Source organism: Lepidothrix coronata, unplaced genomic scaffold (genome assembly GCF_001604755.1).
Source record: "Lepidothrix coronata isolate B3197 unplaced genomic scaffold, Lepidothrix_coronata-1.0 Scaffold17, whole genome shotgun sequence".
In the NCBI taxonomy this organism is placed as follows: Eukaryota; Metazoa; Chordata; class Aves; order Passeriformes; family Pipridae; genus Lepidothrix; species Lepidothrix coronata.
This window is the reverse complement of record NW_016690197.1, coordinates 3,613,288-3,632,276: the sequence shown is the minus strand read 5'-3', so window position 1 is coordinate 3,632,276 and position 18,989 is coordinate 3,613,288. Positions and strand designations below refer to the sequence as shown.

The 18,989-nt window shown below is 39.9% G+C and overlaps 1 protein-coding gene across 2 annotated transcripts in view; it reads left to right on the top strand.

Annotated features, from left to right (window-relative positions):
- CSGALNACT2 (chondroitin sulfate N-acetylgalactosaminyltransferase 2) overlaps positions 1–9,150 on the top strand; it is a 33,728-nt gene extending 24,578 nt beyond the window's left edge. For both annotated transcript variants that reach the window (XM_017807199.1, XM_017807200.1), the window contains exons 3-8: positions 294–510; positions 1,050–1,151; positions 2,676–2,854; positions 4,411–4,505; positions 5,937–6,018; positions 7,169–9,150. In XM_017807199.1, coding sequence (XP_017662688.1) covers positions 294–510; positions 1,050–1,151; positions 2,676–2,854; positions 4,411–4,505; positions 5,937–6,018; positions 7,169–7,461 — 968 coding nt within the window. In that variant the 3' untranslated portion in view covers positions 7,462–9,150. The remainder of the gene's footprint in view (positions 1–293; positions 511–1,049; positions 1,152–2,675; positions 2,855–4,410; positions 4,506–5,936; positions 6,019–7,168) is intronic.
- The last annotated feature ends 9,839 nt before the right edge of the window (positions 9,151–18,989 follow it).

The following is an 18,989-nucleotide window of genomic DNA, read 5'->3' as shown; positions in this document are numbered from 1 at the left end:
GGAAGGCCCAACTCTAATTCTGCATAAAAAGTTGGCGTAGGACCATAAAACCTGTTGTCTCTAAGAAGCAGGGGAAGCTGGAGTTTGTTTGGGATTGTTTCTCAGATCTGATCTAAAAGGTAGAAGGGTGATTGTGATTGATAATGGTTTGTATACTTTTTTTTGTTTTGTTTTTAGGAGAAACCCAGAAGCTTTGCCCCTACTTCTTCAGCTCTTAGGAAAATTCAGTATTTTTGAAATACAATTGCTGGGATCTTTGACTGTACAAATTACTTGTGTGACTTATTCTTCAGGTTACTATCGTACAGAAAGAGATAAGGGGACACAGTATGAGCTGTTTTATAAGAAGATGGATGGCATGGAGTACAGGCATGTCACCTTGTTCCGACCTTTTGGACCCCTCATGAAAGTGAAGAGTGAAACGGTCGATATTTCTAGATCCATTATTAACATTATTGTTCCTCTTGCTGGAAGAACTGAGGCATTTGCACAATTTATGCAAAACTTTAGGTAGGTGCATGAGATTATATAGTGAGCTGTATTGCTGATTTTCAGTGTTTTGTTTCCTTTTCAAACTGAATTCCTGTTCTGGTTGATTTGCGACAGAACTAATGATTCCAACATTGTGTGCAACTGCCTTGGGATGTTTGTGATTGAGCCTACTGTATGGAGAAAACATTTCCTTCTAAAATGATTCTCAAATTGCAGCAAAACAAACTCCTTTTAGACCAAGTGCCAGGGTCATTGTGAACCTGGACACAGGTGATCTTGAACATAATTTTTGTATTTACATCAGTTGTAGAGCGCCTGTTTACAAAATAAGGTATTGGAATGTGACACACAGTATTGGAACCTTCTGATTCAAATGGGAAACATGGGGAAAGAAGAGGGGAAAAAGTGTTTCCCTGGGGTTTTTTTGAAGCTATTTGGTGCCTGGTTGGAATACTTGAAGCTGCGAATACTTCTTAATGCAATAGCTTTTTTAAATACCTGAAGTTTCTGTTGTGTTGCAAGTTGTTATTAATATCATTTTATCTTTGTGCTTCTAGGGATGTGTGCATTCATCAGGATAAGCGTGTTCACCTCACAGTGGTCTATTTTGGACAAGATGGGCTATCGGAAGTACAAAGCATCTTGGAATCTGTAGCTAGGTAAGTGTGTCAATCCAACATCAGTCAATACAAACAATATTGATTGGCATTTAAAATGGTTTTTAAAAAGAGTGAAAAAATAAAAATAATAAGTTTATACTCCATTACAGGTTACTAGGAAAACTAACCTTTGTTTGCACCATGCTATTTTTGGTTGGCATTTTACACCTTAGATTGCAAGAGTCTCCTGAAGACTACTAAAAATCAAGTTATAGGCCAGAAAAGACTTATGAGGTTTCTATCTGACAGTCCAGAAAACAAGAGGGGTGCTTTTTGTAGTGGATATTCAGTCATGCTAAGAGATTGATCAGAGTCTAAATTCTTTGGAACTGGGATATACTTTTCAATAGTTATTTCATTGGAGGAACAATTTTTGTTGTGGATTAGGAAAAGAAATGTAGTCTAAGTAGGCCTATACTTACCCTATGCTGTAAACAAATTTTAAGCACAGTTTCATCATGGCTGTCTCAGTGAATTATGTGTCTGTAACCCTGTAGCCATGGGGCTTCTTCGCTACCTGAGCTCTTGTGCTCATCCCTGAGCTGGAAGCCTGTTACCCTTTTTAGCCAAAAATAAGCTGAGCTCTCATTTAAACCCTGTCTCCCACTGCTGGCCAGGGCTCTGCTCGATGACATAGACTTAGGCTATTGTGTCACCAGCTTTTAACATGAGGCAGCCAGTTGGCCTGGTGTGCACAGGTGTCTTCTAGGAAGAGAGAAGAGAGTTTCTGCCTTTCTCCTGCAAAGCCTCCCTGGCCCCTAGCTTGCCATGTGCTGGACTGCTGCCTGCCCTGCTCCCTGTGACATGTGCCCCTCAGAGCACTGAGTCAGATACAGTGCTGCAAACTCACTGGGCATTTATCTAGATCTGTATCTTCTCAGTGGTGCTACTCTTGAGTATCTTCACTCTGTTCTCTTCAAGCATTGCCCTCTGAAGTAGACACTTAACTTTGCTTGAAGGTGTTCCTGGGTGTATTTCCAATTTCCTTTTGCAGGTCCTTCCCTCTTCTGCTGTGACTTACAGGCATGTGTGCTACTGGTATGAAACAGTGAGGAGAAGCAAACTGACTGCGTTATGGTGGCATCGCCACATAGGTGGCCTTGGCCTCTTGAGTTTGGAGGTGTCAGGACTCTGGCTTTGTGTTTGTCTTCCTGTATGAACTGGTGGACAGAGATATTGCTCTTTTAGTCAGGACTTCTTAGTTTGTGGGGAAAAATTTTAGATGACATTGTAATTCTAGAGAGCAGTTTAATTCATGTCAGATGCCTTTTAATCTGTCTGAATGATTAAATGTGAAGTTATGAAGTAAGACTGAGGTCTATCTTTTTACAATGTCTGAACTTAAAATAGACAACTAAGTGGAACAGATACTTTCTTTTCTCATTTTGAGGATATAACTGTTAGTTGGTGGTTTTTTCTTTGTATTTCCTGAACGAAATTACTGTAAAATGCTGAAAAAGTATAAATAGTCCCTCTGCCCCTCCCCATGGATTTATTTTGGGTTTGGCTCTGTTTTTCTTGTAGAGAAACTGACTTCCACAATTACACGCTTGTCTCTCTGAATGAGGAATTTAACAGAGGCCGAGGACTTGACATGGGTGCCAGAGCCTGGGAAAAGGGCGAAGTCCTGATGTTCTTCTGTGATGTTGATGTTTATTTCACAGCTGAGTTCCTCAACAGTTGTCGCTTAAATGCGGAGCCTGGTATGTTCCCTTACTGTTGCTGTAGTGGAGTCTTGTCACCTTGTTTGACTTAACTGATCTGTGTTGAGCATATGGAAAACTAACTTGAGTTGTGGAGCTTACATAATACCACACACCTTGGAAAATGAAGCACGCTCTGTGCACAAAAGGCAATAGTATTTAGGCTGAGAAATAACTTGTGCCTTAGGGTGGCTTGTTTTAAGAACACATGGTCTTTTTTGTACAACATTTACAATTTCCACATTTTCTTAAGATTTCGTTGTCTAAAAGGAAGCTAGACAGTTTAATTGCTTTAATGATTACACTGCATGTAAATTTGTGTAACAAAACTCAGTGTAATGCTCTACAGTGGAAGATAATTTTTGTTGTACTGAAATATCTTTGTTTTATGTCTTCTTGCATTGTGTATGGCCAAGGCACATCACATATGAATAGTTTTCAGTACAGCTACAATGTGCTCCTTACAGAGAGTGAGCTAATGTTCCACATTTACATCTCAAGCTCTGAAATTGTCTGACTATTTTTCACAAGTTTGTATGAGGCTTGCTTGTTTTACAGACTTCTGCCAAGACGGATAAGCTTTCTTGAATTAACAAGCATGCTACTTAAGACTTTCTCCTGTCAAATATGTGTTTGGGTTCTTTTTTAATGCTTACTTTTATTCTAGACTTGTTGCAGCCAGAAACCATTTTCTCCAAATGCCAATTTGGAATGAATAGATACTTTTTATTCACATAATAAACAAGCAAGAAAATCCTCTATAAGCCAGATATTTGGATTCTGTTTTGTGCTTTTTCTTTCAATTCTGTCTCTGCTCTTCATGAAACAAATTGTATAAATACATGGAAAATTTTGGATAGGAGCATCTCATGAGCTTTAACAAAGAAGGGAGTTCTAGAGACTGCTTAACAATTCATGCTGGCAGTTTTTGACCTTTGCTTCAAGTGAGATCTGAAAATGCTTCTCATACATTCAAAGTTCATGCTGAGATCAGAGTACTGAATATTCCTGTGGACTGTTGTCAATACCTTTGCACTGGCAATGCAAGATGTTTGTGATAAATATTTATCTGGCTTCTTTAATAGACACAGAACTGGTGGTGTCAGCATAATCAGGATGCTTATGATGCTCAATGCCCTTGCAGGATGTCCTGGATATACCTGCTTTTACATGTTTGTGGAAACAGGCAAACTCATAAAACTTCAGCAATGCAAGGTGTTACTTAAACTTGGTTATCTTTTAGTTTTACTGCATACTGTTATTGCAGGTAGTTTACACTGTCATCTGATGTGGTACTGAGATGTATAATATTTTTTGTGTATACAAGTATGTATAACTAGTGTATATATAAATATGTGTACATATATTTTTGAATACTGTGGGCCTTCCCCCAGTAGATGTTATGGGCTGCCTAAGTGGGAAATCCTAGCAGCTAGTCCTTGTGTTTGTTTTCACTAGATGGCTAATAATATTTTAGATAAAAAGAACATCTCTAGTTTCCTCCTGCCTTCAGAATGCATGCCCACAGTGAGTAACAACTACCTTTTGACTTGCAGGGAAAAAGGTTTTTTATCCTGTAGTATTCAGCCTTTACAATCCTGCTATTGTCTATGCCAACCAAGATCTACCACCCCCTGTGGAGCAGCAATTGGTAAGCAGCGTGATTTAATCTGGGTAGAATTAGGTGTGCTTTGTATTAAGACAAAATTAAGTGTAACTTAATAGTTTGTTTGGGATATCTTATGACCTTTGGCAGTGCATATCTAAACACCATTCTCCATTATGGGCAAAGCACTTGGAAGAGAAGCTTAAAAAATGGTACAAAATTCAGATAAACTTGGAGTTCTGCCTAGTTTAAAAAAAAATAATTGCTATTAATCAAATGTAGTTGGTAGTGTTGATCTGTTGCTTATGATCTGTTACTTATTCCAGCTTGGAAAGCCAGTATTTTAGGAGGATGGTGACATGACATGGCAGCAACTTTCTTGTGTTCCAGCAAACAAAGAATTGGTGAAACGCAAAAAACTTCTGAATTATAAGATTTCCTCAGTATTGATTCTCTTTGCCAACTCTCAAATGGTAGTTGCAAGAAGTGTGCCATGTAGCTTGAGGTGGGCTGAGATGTTCAGTCAGTTGCTTTTTCTTGTTCTGGACAGCTGTATTCTATGCAGATGTTTCTTTACCTTTATCTGATCCAACATCTGTTATATTGCCAATTTATCTTGCTTTTGAAATGAGACACTGCTTCTAGGGAAGCTTGTAGTCAAGATAATAAACAAACCTTGCAAACATTCAAGAAAATAGGTTTAAGAATAACTTGGGGCTCAGCAGAAAGAAGGAATGACTATTTCTGGGTCTTTTTTTTCCTTGAAGATGGAATGGCAGTGGTCAGTGTCCAGCCTGACTCTCTTTGAAGATGAAATTCGGTTTTGCAGCTGAGACTTCTGAGAGGGACTGGTTTGGAGGGAAAGGAGAGAGTGTTACAGAGGACAGCTGTATTAAAAGAAAAACATAATAATAATAATCGTTCCCTATGTTGTTTGGAAGGATCCCACAGAAAGTTGGAGGGGAAGCTTTTGCATATGGCCTCAGATAGTCACAGCTGAGAGAGGAGTGAGCCCCTGCCTGACAGCTCTGCTGTTCACTTTTTTGAACTGAACAATATTATGGTTGCTGACTTCAATCACAAAGCTTACTTTTCTGGTCGTATCAGATCAAGAAGAGAAAAATGTGGCCTTAGAAAACAGGGAGGAATTGGGGTATTGGGAACAGGTGGTTTAGCAATAGACTACCTGTAATTTACTGCTTGGTCTGGGCAGATACATAGAAAATAGAGGTGGTGTGGCAGAAAGTTAAACATGGAAACTGCAGTGAGGATAAATATTTGGAATTGGAAGGCAAAGGGTGAAGTGATCAGCAGGTCATTAGGAAGCCCACATCAGTGCATGACTAGAAGTGCTATTATGCTCTATCCTGCACTGAGCAAATGACTGGAAGAGCTTAGGCTTTTACAAAACCAAGTGCAATGTACCTCCTTCAATGTTATTTTACATTTCAAAATTATACTGTTTTAAAATTGCAGGTACACAAGAAGGATTCTGGTTTCTGGAGAGATTTTGGCTTTGGGATGACTTGTCAATATCGGACGGACTTTCTGACTGTTGGTAAGATGAAACTGTAAAGAAAAACATTGTGTGTTTAAAAATTGATTCTCTGGTCTTATCTAATGACAGGAAAGTAATGCATTTATTCCTTGTATTATTTTCCCAAGCCCAGCAGTCAGACTTGCTTGATAAGTTTGACCAATGAGATTAAATTTGGTTTTGTAGATTTTGATGTCCCATCTGATGAGTGTTTTGTTAAAAGTCATGATAGTTTTAGTAGAAAAATTTCACTCTAGAACTTCTAAAAATATTGCTTTTTTTGGTGCGTTGTTTCTCTCTGAAGCAAATTAATCAAGTTTAAGAAACATAAGTAAACCACTAACATAAGCAAGAAGCATTCAAATTCTTTCTTTAAACAACCTTGAGCAGTTGAATACAGTTGTTCGAGGCTTTAGCAGTGTGCTTTGGCCCCCCTCTTGTGGCATGCTCTTAAAACTGAGAACAGCCTGGTGTGCTTAAATGTGGAAGACTGTCTTGAAGATAGTCTGATAGATGTAATGATATAGCCCTACGTGCTGTACAATGGCTTGGATACAGACTGATTTCTAGTAGCAGTCATACTGTCACCTATATCGTATATGCCAAACAAAGACTTGATAATTCTGGAGTTTTGAGATTGTACAAGAGCTGGGTCAATCTTCACTGTGGTCCTAGAGAAGCAAGAGAACTTAAAATGGTGAAACATGTTACATTCCTTATTCCAGCTTTTTCAGTTGTGACCTATGGAGTAATTGCTGGTATTTTTAGAGAGGACTTCTCATATGGTGCATAACAGCTTCATTTTCCAGCTGCTAAAATCCATTATGCTTCCTAAATATAACCCAAAAGCATAACCAGTGATGTTTGCCTACAGTTTTCTGCAGCTGTCACACGGGATGTCATGCATAATGCAATTTGGAGTCACTGTTCTAAGAGGGTTTCTGAAGTCACCAGATCTGTGTCCTGGGCAGTTTCTACCACCAAGGATGTGGTATTCTTGAAGTTTCTCTCCCTCAGATTGGCATGCTTTGGCATAGAAAACTTAGTTAATTGCTCCAGAATTTTTGGTATGTTGTACCAGATCTGGTAACGCTATGCACAAAGTGTTGTTCTTTTTGCCTTACATCGAAGCTGTGCACCCCAATAACATTTTCTGATATTGTTTTTATAGGGGGTTTTGACTTGGAAGTGAAAGGCTGGGGCGGTGAGGATGTTCACCTTTACAGAAAGTACTTGCATGGTGACCTCATTGTGATCAGGACGCCAGTCCCTGGACTCTTTCACCTCTGGCACGAGAAACATTGTGCAGACGAGCTCACTCCGGAGCAGTATCGCATGTGCATCCAGTCCAAAGCCATGAACGAGGCCTCTCACTCGCACCTTGGGATGCTGGTTTTCAGGGAGGAGATCGAGACTCACCTCCGTAAGCAGGCTTACAGGACTAACAGTGAAGCAGTGGGTTAAATGTCACCCCTGTGACATTTGATGACTTCAAATTCACAGTGAACCAGCATCATTTTACAGCCTTAATTCAGCTTACAAATGCAGTGCCTCTCTTTTTCAGTGAAGAAGAGTTTAAAGGGTTTTTGTTTTCCAAGTATTTCTTTGACTGTTACGCTGTTACCTACATGTCTTGCAAGTTCAAGCACCTCAGATGAATTGGAAAGTATATGTAGTTCAAGGAAAGTGTCTTCAGTATCGATTGGAAGAATCTGTAGAATGTACAATTCAACACTTTTCCATGTGGTACATTTCAGTTCTTATATTTGCATTATTTTAAAAATTAAATGAAATAATCTTTTGTGTCTTGAGTATTTTCAGTCTGTATGGCTCACTGCACTGTGACTTTAGAAGGATACTGTACTTGTACTCCATTATAGAAACAAGAGAAAGGTGTGGAAAATAATCTCACCATGAAAGGTACATGGACATGCTGACCGGTACACCAGCTGTTCGGGTGCAGATTTCACAGCAAGGGCTTGGTGCTGCATTTGCTGTTATTAACAGACATTAACATGGTTGAATACAGAATAATTCGGGGGAGTGGGGAATGAAAATCCTTTAAAGTGGAATTTTAGAGCATATAATGTAACTTCACACTGCAAAGGAGACACCACCTTCTTAACTCTGTGATGGATCAGACAAGTTGGGAATGTTCCAGTTGCGTGTTTCTGGGTCTGGTCTTTTCCCACAGTAGATGCCACATCACAGAATCCCTTCTCTAAACTGAGCTATGCTGTTAAACTTGTTTGTTTAAATATTTTCGGCCCCACTCCTCCTTATTCAAAGGCCCTGCCTATGTGTCTCATCCTTTAAGTTGAGGAACCATCTTTTCATTCCCACACAAATTTATTAGAGGCCTGTTTGCTATTATGCCAATATTATTTTTGCATTCTCTTTTGGGCATTTTCATGTCATGCTTTTGTAAGGCAGTCATATACTCTTAGTTGTTTCAGTGACTGAAAAAGCAAGTGCTATTACAGTCTTTCTTTATACAATGCTCTCCATTCCACTCATTATACTAGTAGCCTTATTCTTCATTTTTTCAGTTGGAGGATGTTTTAGGGAGTTGGGGATTCTTTTCCTTTTTTTTTTTTTTTTTTTGCTTGGTTGTTTTTTTTGAGCATGCATAAGCAGAATTATGTTGTGGTCTCGTTAGTGTCTTGTACAATGGCACTACTACTTTGCTACTTCCCTTTTGGGTATTTTGGGATGCATAAACATGCAGTCACGTCATTTCTCTCATGTTGTCTTATATGATGTCATATGGCATGCCTCATTTTTAATACATTTGTTTATGGAATGAATGCTGAGAATGCTAATTCAGTGGTTAAACCATTTGTGTGGTCTCCACTGAATTTAGGTATTAGTTGAAAACCCTTCTCAAACCAGGTAATTAAGATCTGTTTATGAATTTAGTTTGCTCAAGAATTTTGAAGGCAACTAAAGATTTAAATGGTTGATTTCTGAATAGCAGATATGCTGTGCGAATAGTTCTGGGCACTGATCCTTTTTATATGTACATAAAATTTGCCTTTATGTAACTTATTGTGGAGAACAAGTGTACTGTATTGTACTTAAAGTGAAGAGAATGCATTGCAAGACTTCTTGCAGTTGATATTCTCAACATAATAAATGGAATTTCTGCATTTTAGAAATTGTTTTAAGCTGTTTCTTTGAAATAAGTTTTTACAATAATATTTTACAAGGCTGTTAACACACTGGATTCAAATAATAATATTTGCAGTGAGAAGTTCAGCCAGCTCAATTTTGCGTCTCAAGTCACCTACCCAGACCAGATATGCAAGTGCAGACTTCGTTCCTCAGACAACTTAAACTTATAACAGATGTTATCTTACTTTGATATCTGGATGGTTACAAAAATTATAAGGTACCAGTAAGGAAAAGATTAAATACATTTGTAATATGACTTGAGGTAGAGATACAGATGGGGCATTTTTCTGAGATTCCAGCCTCTAAAATTTCAGCTGCTACTGCTGTCCTGGCTCTGCTGCACAAGAACAAGCATCAAAAAATGCCTCTCACCGACACCAGCACAGTTGACATGCACTGAAATGGATATTGAGGCAGTGCATAGCGTTGCTGCACCTCAGCTCTTGGCACTCAGATGCTACTTCAGAAGGCTCCAGTTGTTCCAATTCTCATGTTTTGGAAACAGCAGACTGCTGATGCTGATAGCCAGATCTCTCATGTTCTGCTGTTTTCCACTGGGTGGTTGTGCTTATCAGCAACCGGGAGGGAGAACAGTGTCAGTTGTCCGCATCTGTGTGATCAAAAACGGTCTGTGGTGTTGATGCTGGAAGGCAGTTGAGCAGGTCTGGAGCTGAGTGTAGTCATAGGAACCACTTCTGGAAACTTTTTTCCATTCATCATCCCAAAAGGTGGAAGCAAATGCATTGGAGTTAAAAGGAAGTCAGAACTCCTGGAAATAGTTAAATGTGAGGGTTGAGTATGACACAAGTATTCTGAATGGCTCATTATTTGAGGACTCCTGAACTTTCAGGAGCCCCAGCAGGCCTGGGGGTTCCCTTGTTTTAGTTCAGGACCCTGCAACATCCACCTGTGTGAGAAGATGTCGCTGTGGCACCCATTAGCTAGGCAGCTCGTTAGAAGCACAGGCAGCCATCACCTACTGCAGTCATTCCAAAAGGCATTGCTATGAGCCGTGTGCTCTGTTAAGTCAATGAGGGGTACTTGCATCCCAATGGTAGTAAGAAGAACAACTATAATTTTAAGGTTGGAATCTCCTCGGATGCATTTTGCTTCTGTAAAAGTGCCTCACTGCATGCACCTGCAGGGAAGATGGTTTTACTGCTAACAGTCAATCTGTAGAACGTTTACTGCAGGAAAATACTCTGCTCTAATTAGTGCTTTACATGTTCTTCGGTGGCTTATTAGCAACTCTGACTTTAGAAATTAAATCAGTTACTTAAAATTCATCATTTAAAATTTGCACTTCCAGGGAATTATTACTAATCATGTACAGTTCATGTTCCCTAATGACTTGCCATTTTACCTACTCATATATCTCTAAATTATTATATTAGATTAACAATTATAAATAACTACCTTAAACTTAGAGATTTTATTTAAATCTTAAAATTAGGGGTTTTAAAAAAAATTATGATTCTCAAGTATTTTGACTGTTGGGCTAGGCTATAGGCTTTGATTATTTAGTTAAAAAAAAGATACTAAAATTCTTACTTTGGATAATGATTATCCTCAGTGAATTAATAAGTGTTTTTCAAAATAAGATGCAATGTTCTCATGTAAGCAAAACCTTTACTGAATTAACTGATGAATATTACACAGATGGATTGTTTTATCTGTTTTAACAGTGATTCTCCAGTAGAGGACAAGATGCTTTATTATATCCCTACTAATCCCAAAATAGGTAGACACAAGGTTGAGACCTACGGAGAGGAAGATTCTGTTCAGTGTACTGCTTCAGAAGTTACTCACATTTATACAAAATATCTGCTTTCCTGGTTCTGTTCTGCTTTTTGTCATTCTTTGTCTGGGAGTTTTTCTGCCAAAAAGTCCTCTGGCAGTGCTTCACTTTTTCTTGCTCCTGCACTATATAGGGAAAAGGCATGGGTAGACCCAATTTCAGGACTCAGATTTTGCAGTTGTAATCAGTTACTGCTGCATTACCCCAAGCTAACTGATCAAGTGTCTTCTCTTCTCTATGGCTATGGATGACAGTGACAATTTAATTATGCCCCTGAGCTGTTAACAGAAAACTGAGTCGGTGACCAGCACTGGTCAGAAAAATGTATGAATCTGGGGAGGTGTTTGTTTCGCCCAAGTCCTTAGCATACCTAGAAATTACTTGTACTGTATAGATATATCCTGAAAACTTACATGGCTTTTCACCTCTTTAAATCTGACCTCATATTGCTTGTACTGTTTCATTCACTATGTGCTACCTTTCTTATTAACCCGGTCTATTTTTCCTTTGGGTTGGCTCCTCTCTAATTTCTTCCAACTCTGGGCCTTAAAACTTTCAACCTTTTATAATCTCCATCCCTGGCTCTCTGGGGATGTGGGAGCCACTCAGGGTCCCAGCTGACAGAGCTGCTAGTCGGTGATGCCTGGCAAGGGAATGCCCAGTGGCTGAACCCTGTGAGCAGGACAGAGGCTGCTGGGCAGTGCAGGAGCTGCTCTGCCATTTACCTGTTCTGAGAACTGGCTTTAAACCACACAGCACTCTGTTTATGAATTCTGTGCTATGGATTAGGCTTTTTTCTTATTTCTGTGTTTGTCATAAAATAAAACTACATAAAACCAGTAAACTTACGGCAACATGAAGTTCATGACAAAGAGCAGTGATTTAAGACCCTTACCCACACCTTTGGGTGCACGCCATTGCTTTTGCTCTGTAACAACTAGAACAGAAATAGGGGGATATGCCTTTATTATAAAGTGAGTTTATAAGTGATTTCAGTTACCTGAGTGAATTGAGCTGCTGTCTGCATTTTGGCACAGCCACACTGTGATACAAGCACGCACGTGTGCTTGTGTACAGCTGTGTTGCTGTTTTCTGGCTACTGCTGTGAGTTGTAATGCAGGGCAGGTGTGCTCTTTCCCAGTAAGATGTGTAACTCTTCCTTGGATTTTTTTCCGAACTTCATCCAAGAAAGGGAGGAAATTAGTCATGGTTCAGATATGAAAATCTCTTGCTTGAATAATAAAATCTATTCGGTGTGTTGCTTTACGAATAAGTTTGGTTGAAAGATGTGTGTGTCTCGAGGGCTGGGGGCTGCAGAGATAAAATCCTTACTGCATGGATCTGCAGCCCCTGTGGAGAGTGCAGCTACCAGGTCAGGTGGTGGGAATGGGGTGGTCCAAGGCTGCAGACAGAATCACTGTGCTCCCTGCTGGTGGGAAGATCCCAGCAGCCAGTGTGTGCCATGGGAGCTGCTGGCTGCTCGGCCAATAGAGCCTTGGGCTGAGTTTGCTGTCTACTTTAGCAACCAACACAGAATTGAATTAATTGAGGGAGAAGATAAGCCCCAGGAGTGTCTCCTCCCACAAAACAAGTTCAGTAACTTAATTATCAATGCCTCAGTGTGGATAATGAGTTCACGATACTGCTGCTCAGCTCCAGCCTGAGCTGGTGCGAACAGAAAACAAAAACCTTGGTCAAGGCCTTTTGGTTGGAGGCACAGGCAATTCCTAGAGAAAGGAGGAACATCAAGGTTTTGAGTGGTGCACTTGGGTTGTCAACAGCTCTGACCTGCACAGCTCCAGGATGTCAGAAATGGGTGTTTGCCATGCAGGCATCATCACTGGCTCAGCAGAGGAGACCTGGTCTTGGCTTTCCCAAGGTGTGCTCTGCCTGCAGATGGAGGATAAACCCCATGCTGTGCAGCTTGGGATGCTGCTGCTGGGGCACTGCAAAGGAAAATGACAATATCAGGCTTTGGAGTCAATTGATTGTGCACCCAGGGTCGTCATTTGGGTGACGTGTCTGGGTTTTGGGACAGCCTTGTGTTTTGACAGATGCTGTTTATATAATGCACTTTTTTTAAAGCTGTGGTCCAAGTGTAAAAAGCCAATTGTGTTTTCCCGGAGGAGTCACTGCATTTTAGTGCTAGAGTATTAAATATAGTAACAGTTGTTTAAACAGGAACATGCTCCACTGAATCAAAAAGTAATTTCTTTTTTTTTTTTATGTTCTATGCTATCCACATAAATTGTAACCTTTTCCAAGGAATTTACAATATATAAATTCCCCAGAGGGAAGGGGAGGTGTTCTTCTTTAAGGGAAGACAAGATAAGATTAGCTCAGGGTATGGTTTTATTTTAGACCCTTTACAGGAAAGATAGCGGGTTGTGTTTTTTAATTTGTTTAAAAATGTTATTCAATGAGAGTAGATACTGTTTTGGAGAATCAGAAAATAGAGATGAAAAAATTGAAAAACCTTAGGGAAATACTTAGTTCTGGGTCTGCTGCATCCAGAAGAAAATACTTACTGGCTTTTTTTATTTTCATAAAAGACTGAGATGCACACACCTGTGAAAATCAAAACTTTGTAAACTGTGTTTAAGACTGGAGAATTGCATGAGGAGGGAAAGAGAAGTAGTAGATTAGCCCTAACCACTTGTATCGGAATGCAGACGTGTATTTAAATTGAAGGTTTTAGTGCAGGCCAAAATAAAATTGATCAACTAAAATAAAATTATTCAGCTTTTTGCTTTGTCAGATCAGCAAGTAAAAGCCTTTAAAAATGGTGATTCAGCATAAGTTAGTAACTCATTGATGCATCAGTGTAATGATAAAAGTTTTCTGTGTAACCAAGGTGGATGTAGCTTTCATTTGCCTGAGGTGCTCTTGCTCTGTGTGTGACCCCCAAATTCATGTTCAGGAGATTAGTCATTGAAATTTTACTCAGCTGTGAAGGAAAACGAGGAACATCCCGTTATGCCTAAACTTAAGCAGTGTTTGGTTCGTGCCCCCACAGTGCAGCTTCCCCTTGTCAGGCCTGACTGATTGCAATCTAAAGGGCTTCACCTCTGTCTTCACTGAAAAAGCTTTACAGGAAAGGAGACTATGATATAATGCTGGTTTTTTTATATTTCTGTGGTTGCATGGGCTCTGCACACCTCTGCTTTTGTTGGTATAGTATCAGTTTTTCTGAATGCCTGGCACTGAGAAGTGTGTTTGGGCTGCCTGACTGTTGCAATCAGCAGGGCAGCTGAACGGGACACACCTGGGAGGGCTGGTGCAAGCACCCCCTACACACCCAGTGCCCCTCTGCTGACTGGCTTTCCATGGCCCGGGATTCCAGGTGTTGTGAATTTTGGCACGTGATTGCCTTCAGGCCCGGGTGAGTTTGCACCAGCTGGAGATGGGTCCACACCTCCTTTGGGAGGTGAAGAGCTGTGCTACACGGAGCAGTTGAGATCTGGTTGGGCTTCAGACCAGTCCTAGAGGTGCTGTGCTTACAGTAACCATGGTGGCTGTGGGATTAATTAGCCCTGTGGAATAACTGGTTCCTCTCATTTGGTATCTGAAGCTGCCAGGAAAAGGTTCTTTTTTCTCGAGCAATGTGGTCTCTCTCCTGTGTTCAAATAAGGTAAATGTTTTGCTGTTATTTCCAGGATATACTGCTCTGAGACTGCATCAAAAAGGGGAATGGCTTCCACTGTTTTATTAGGATATCTTATGTGCTTTTGTAAAGGAAGTGTTGTGCTGGGTTTGAAGAGCAGGTGTTGTAGCTGGGATCTGTATGGCAGTGCCATGCAGCAAAAGTACTTCTGACCTGGAGGTAGAATGTTAAATAAAGCCCTTTTATATTTAAGTCTAAATGTTTGCCTAAGGTTTTATTAAAACACAGCCTTGTTTTGGTTAGCTTAGTCCTATTCCAGGATAAAGTAAAGAAGTCTTTCTAAACTTGAAGTCTGTGGTTTAAGTGGTTTATTTGAGCTGCTGTAAGTTTGTATGTGGTATGGTGAGATTTTCAGGAGCATTTTCAGCTCTAACAATTTCAAGTTTGCCTTGTATCTGTAGGACTTGTATATCATGCGTGACTTAGGTCTCTTGATGCATGTCCTCTCATCTTTCATTACAAATGGTGTAAAAACTCTTTGCTGATGCAAGTTAACTTAGCAAAGGCCTTTACAATTTTCTTTCATAGGTAGAATGCTTTGCATTTGTACTTGAATTGCACGTGAAAGTGGATATTAACTCATCCCTGCCATTTGCCATGTCAGTGTTAGTGCTGGCTTTTGCTTGTTTTTTTTTTTTTTGTTTGACTGGCTTTTTGCAGTTCCTTTGCCATTTGCATGTCTGTGAGGGGAGCATATGCTCTTTGCCAGTACTGAAGTGTTCTCAGATGTCAGGTACAAATGCTGTTTTAAAAAAAGAATATATCTCTAGAGTGAAATCAAGTTTAATGCAGAGGCTATCAATGAGCCTTCCCAGATATGGTGTATGACTCAGCTGGCTCCTGCTGAAGGTGGTGGCAAGTGAGCCCAGCAAGAAGAGTCATAGCTGTGAAGCAAATGTGGAGCTGCTCCTCTAAGAAGCAGTGGGGGGCATTTGCACAGCGTGATGAGTGTGGAGGAGGCGGGAGGTGAAGCTGAGCAGAGCTGTGGAAACATGAGATAACAGGCACAGCAGCAGCTTTGGCCCTGTGAGAGCCTGAGCTCTTGCACAGATTTCCTGCAGCCTTATGCAAGCTTAAGTGGCTTCTTGCTGTTTGCATTACAGTCCATGGGGAAAATGATCATGTTAAAGGGATGGTTTGAAGAGAAAATAAAAACCTTTGAGATTGCTTGGTGCTCAGGTACACTTTGGAGAGAGCTCAGAGTCAGATCAATGCTTGGGTTACTCTCTTAGTGTGAGAGTCACATGCTTTTCTGGGCCATGCAGTTCTGGGGAGCAGCTGGAGTGTTGTCCTGGCCTGTAAATGCAGTCCACATAGAGCAGATGTTGGGGGTTTTTCTGTTTATCTTTTGTGGTTTTTAAAAATCTTGTCCAAGTGACCTTTTGGGTGCTGGGTTCTTGTGAAATTCTTCTTGGAATACTTGGGTACTGTGAAAATTTTAAAAAGGGAGATAAGTGGCACATGAGAAAAAATTGATTGGCTTGGACCTGTGAATTTATTCATTACTTGCTTGGATTTTGTTTTTGAACCATTTTAGGAGTGATTTTTTTTTTTTCTAAACTGAGATCAGTTCTTCAGCACTGAGTTATTATGTCCACAGATATGAATAGTTCAGTGTTTCATTAAATTCTGGCAGAGCCATAAGTGTTCAAGACTTCAGTCAACTGCATCACTTAAAACTGTGTTCGCTGAGTCCCCCAGTGCTCTGTTGCTGTGATTGTAAGTTGTACTTCACTTTGCAATTTTAATAGATATTTGTGGAGGTGGAGTGTTGTTAGCAATATATTCTTTGAATTGAATGTAAACAACTGGAAATTATGTAAATATTTAAAAGGAAACATTCAGTGTTGACACTGATGGATAGCAAGATGCCTTGAATTTAAAATGTCCCAGAATCAGAAGAGGTCTTAGTGTGCTCATGTGACAGGGATTAAAAAGATACTAAGTAGTTTTCTGTGTAAGGAGATTCTGCTCTAACTCATTTGACTTCTGCCTCCAAACAGAAGTATATGACTTTTAAGATTAAGATACCTACTTAATCTGAAGACACAAAATAAGATTAAAAATATTGGAAGTGAATTTCCGCTGAATTTCAAGTTTCTTCTTTCCTGTCCTGGATTAGGTGGAAATGTTCGAAACCGGTGCTTTGGTTTGTGTTCGCTTTCAGCTTTCTTTCAATCCTGTAATATGGTCTCCACACTTAGTGCTGAGGTCGGGTTGTTAACAGGAATCCTCTGTGTGGCAACAGACTTGGGTTTTGGCTGCTTTGTTTGTTTGTGCGTGTGTGTGGTTAGTTCTGGTTCTCCTCCTGGTAGGTGCTGCTAATAGTTTCAAGTAACTGTATATTGGTTTTGCCAAACACTGTTTCTTACAGAACTTCAAAATATAAGTTCTTTTTATTAGTAGTTGTCAGAAGCCTAAATAATCAATATTGTAAAGTATGCATCCTAGTAGATTAGAAACAGTGTATTTATTGGCTTGGTAATTTTAAATTTAAGTTGCATTTCCTAGTGGCTTGAATTGCTTCCTCATCACACCCCTTAAGTAAAGGGGCAGAATATCTGTCTCAGACTGGATCAGCACTCCCTGCTTGACATAGAACTTGATTGCTTTTTAATATTTCATTACGAAAATAAACCAATATCCCTAAGATGTTTTACAGCAATCAACTGCATCGATTTTCTATGCAAAAGCTGAATGTGGTATCAAGAAACCACAAAAATGCTGATGTCAAAAACTGCTTACAACATGGGAAATACTAAAAACATTTCAATTCTTTACTGTTACAATATTAGAGAAATGGTTACAATTTAGATTGTACCTCCAAATTACTGCAGAACTATACCCCTAAATTTGGATTCTTTCTCTTCCAAACCCGAAGGCCCATCTTGGGGAGCAGTGAAGGACAGCAAACCTCTGCACTGTTAGGGAGCTCTATGGGGACCCATAGAGATGGGCTGGAACTTCAAAACATACCCAGCTATCCCTGCCATTCCGGGGGCAACCATGGAAGGAAGCATTTGAAAGCAACTATTGCTAATATTTCCATGCTCACTGGTCTGGAAACTTCCTTGACAACATGCATTAACAGTTTCAGATTAATTCTTTCTTCAATTTGATTTTTTTAAATTTTTTTTTAACTATCTTCCTGTCCACACAACCCTATTTAATTGCTGCAGACAACCAGGTCAAAAATGTGCTTCCATATACTGTTTGTAGGATTTTCTGGTTAGCTGGGAAGCTGGGGCTGCCCTGATAAAACTATATACATTGAAGACTGAGGAGAGGAGATCTGTCAGCACATCCTCAGAAGAATTACTGATTTCTCTCCAAAAGATGTACTAATATCAGTTGTCAGCTGACTACTCAGCTGAATTTTGCTCTATGAGTTATTTGCTAAAAGAAAGCTGTTCCTTGGGAACTATTAACTTGATAAATCAAATTGGTGCTAAAGTAACTAAGGATATCTTACTGGCATTGAGCTACTGCTTGACAGAGTATGTTGTGCTCTAATGGCAGTAAAGTGCCTGGAAAGCAATTTTATTGCTTGTTCTTAGGCCTGTGTAAATAGCTAATTTATCCTAATGACTGGATGGGACATAATTGGAAGTGAGTTTTCAAGGAGGTGATATTCATATTAATTATGAGTGTGAACTGGCCATCAGGAAGACGCTTATCTGCTTGATCCTCTTAATGCTGGTAAACATCATTATCTTTCCTAATGAGCTATGATGACTGAGCGTAGTACTGTTCAACTCTGCAAGTCTGTCGTGGATGGCTGCTTACCAAAACAATTCCCCTAGGGAGTTTCCAACAGATTAAAAATGCTTACAGGACCTCCAGAGCTCCTGCACTTGCAAGATCTAATTTTTTTTTTAAGGCTTATATCCCTGAGAAAGGAGGGAGTGTGGGTCGCTCTGGAGCAGTGCGTTAGAAAAGCTGGATTCTCCTCACAGCTCTGTGCTTGTCTCTGTGTGACCTTGGAGAAGTGGCTTTGCTTCTGTAAAGTAGGGCATGAAAAAGGATAGTGGTTGCAACCAAAGGTCTGGGGGTGGTGAAATGTCAACGGATCCTTGCCACAGGAAACCCTGCAGTGTGCTGCAGCCACCAAACGGTTCTGTGCTTTCCTGTTGAAAGGATAAATATATCAGAGGAAAAAAAAAAAAGAAATGCAACTCTTAGGACACAATGTTTTTACAGAGTGGAACTGTTAATCACTTTCATTGAGAGAATGAAAATATTCTGTAGCAGAGACACTGTATCGAAGTCATAAAATCTTGTTACAGAGAGAACATTATAAGTGGCAGCATATTGTTGGCTTAGTGCTACTCTTGCCTTTGTGGGAAGATATTTAAA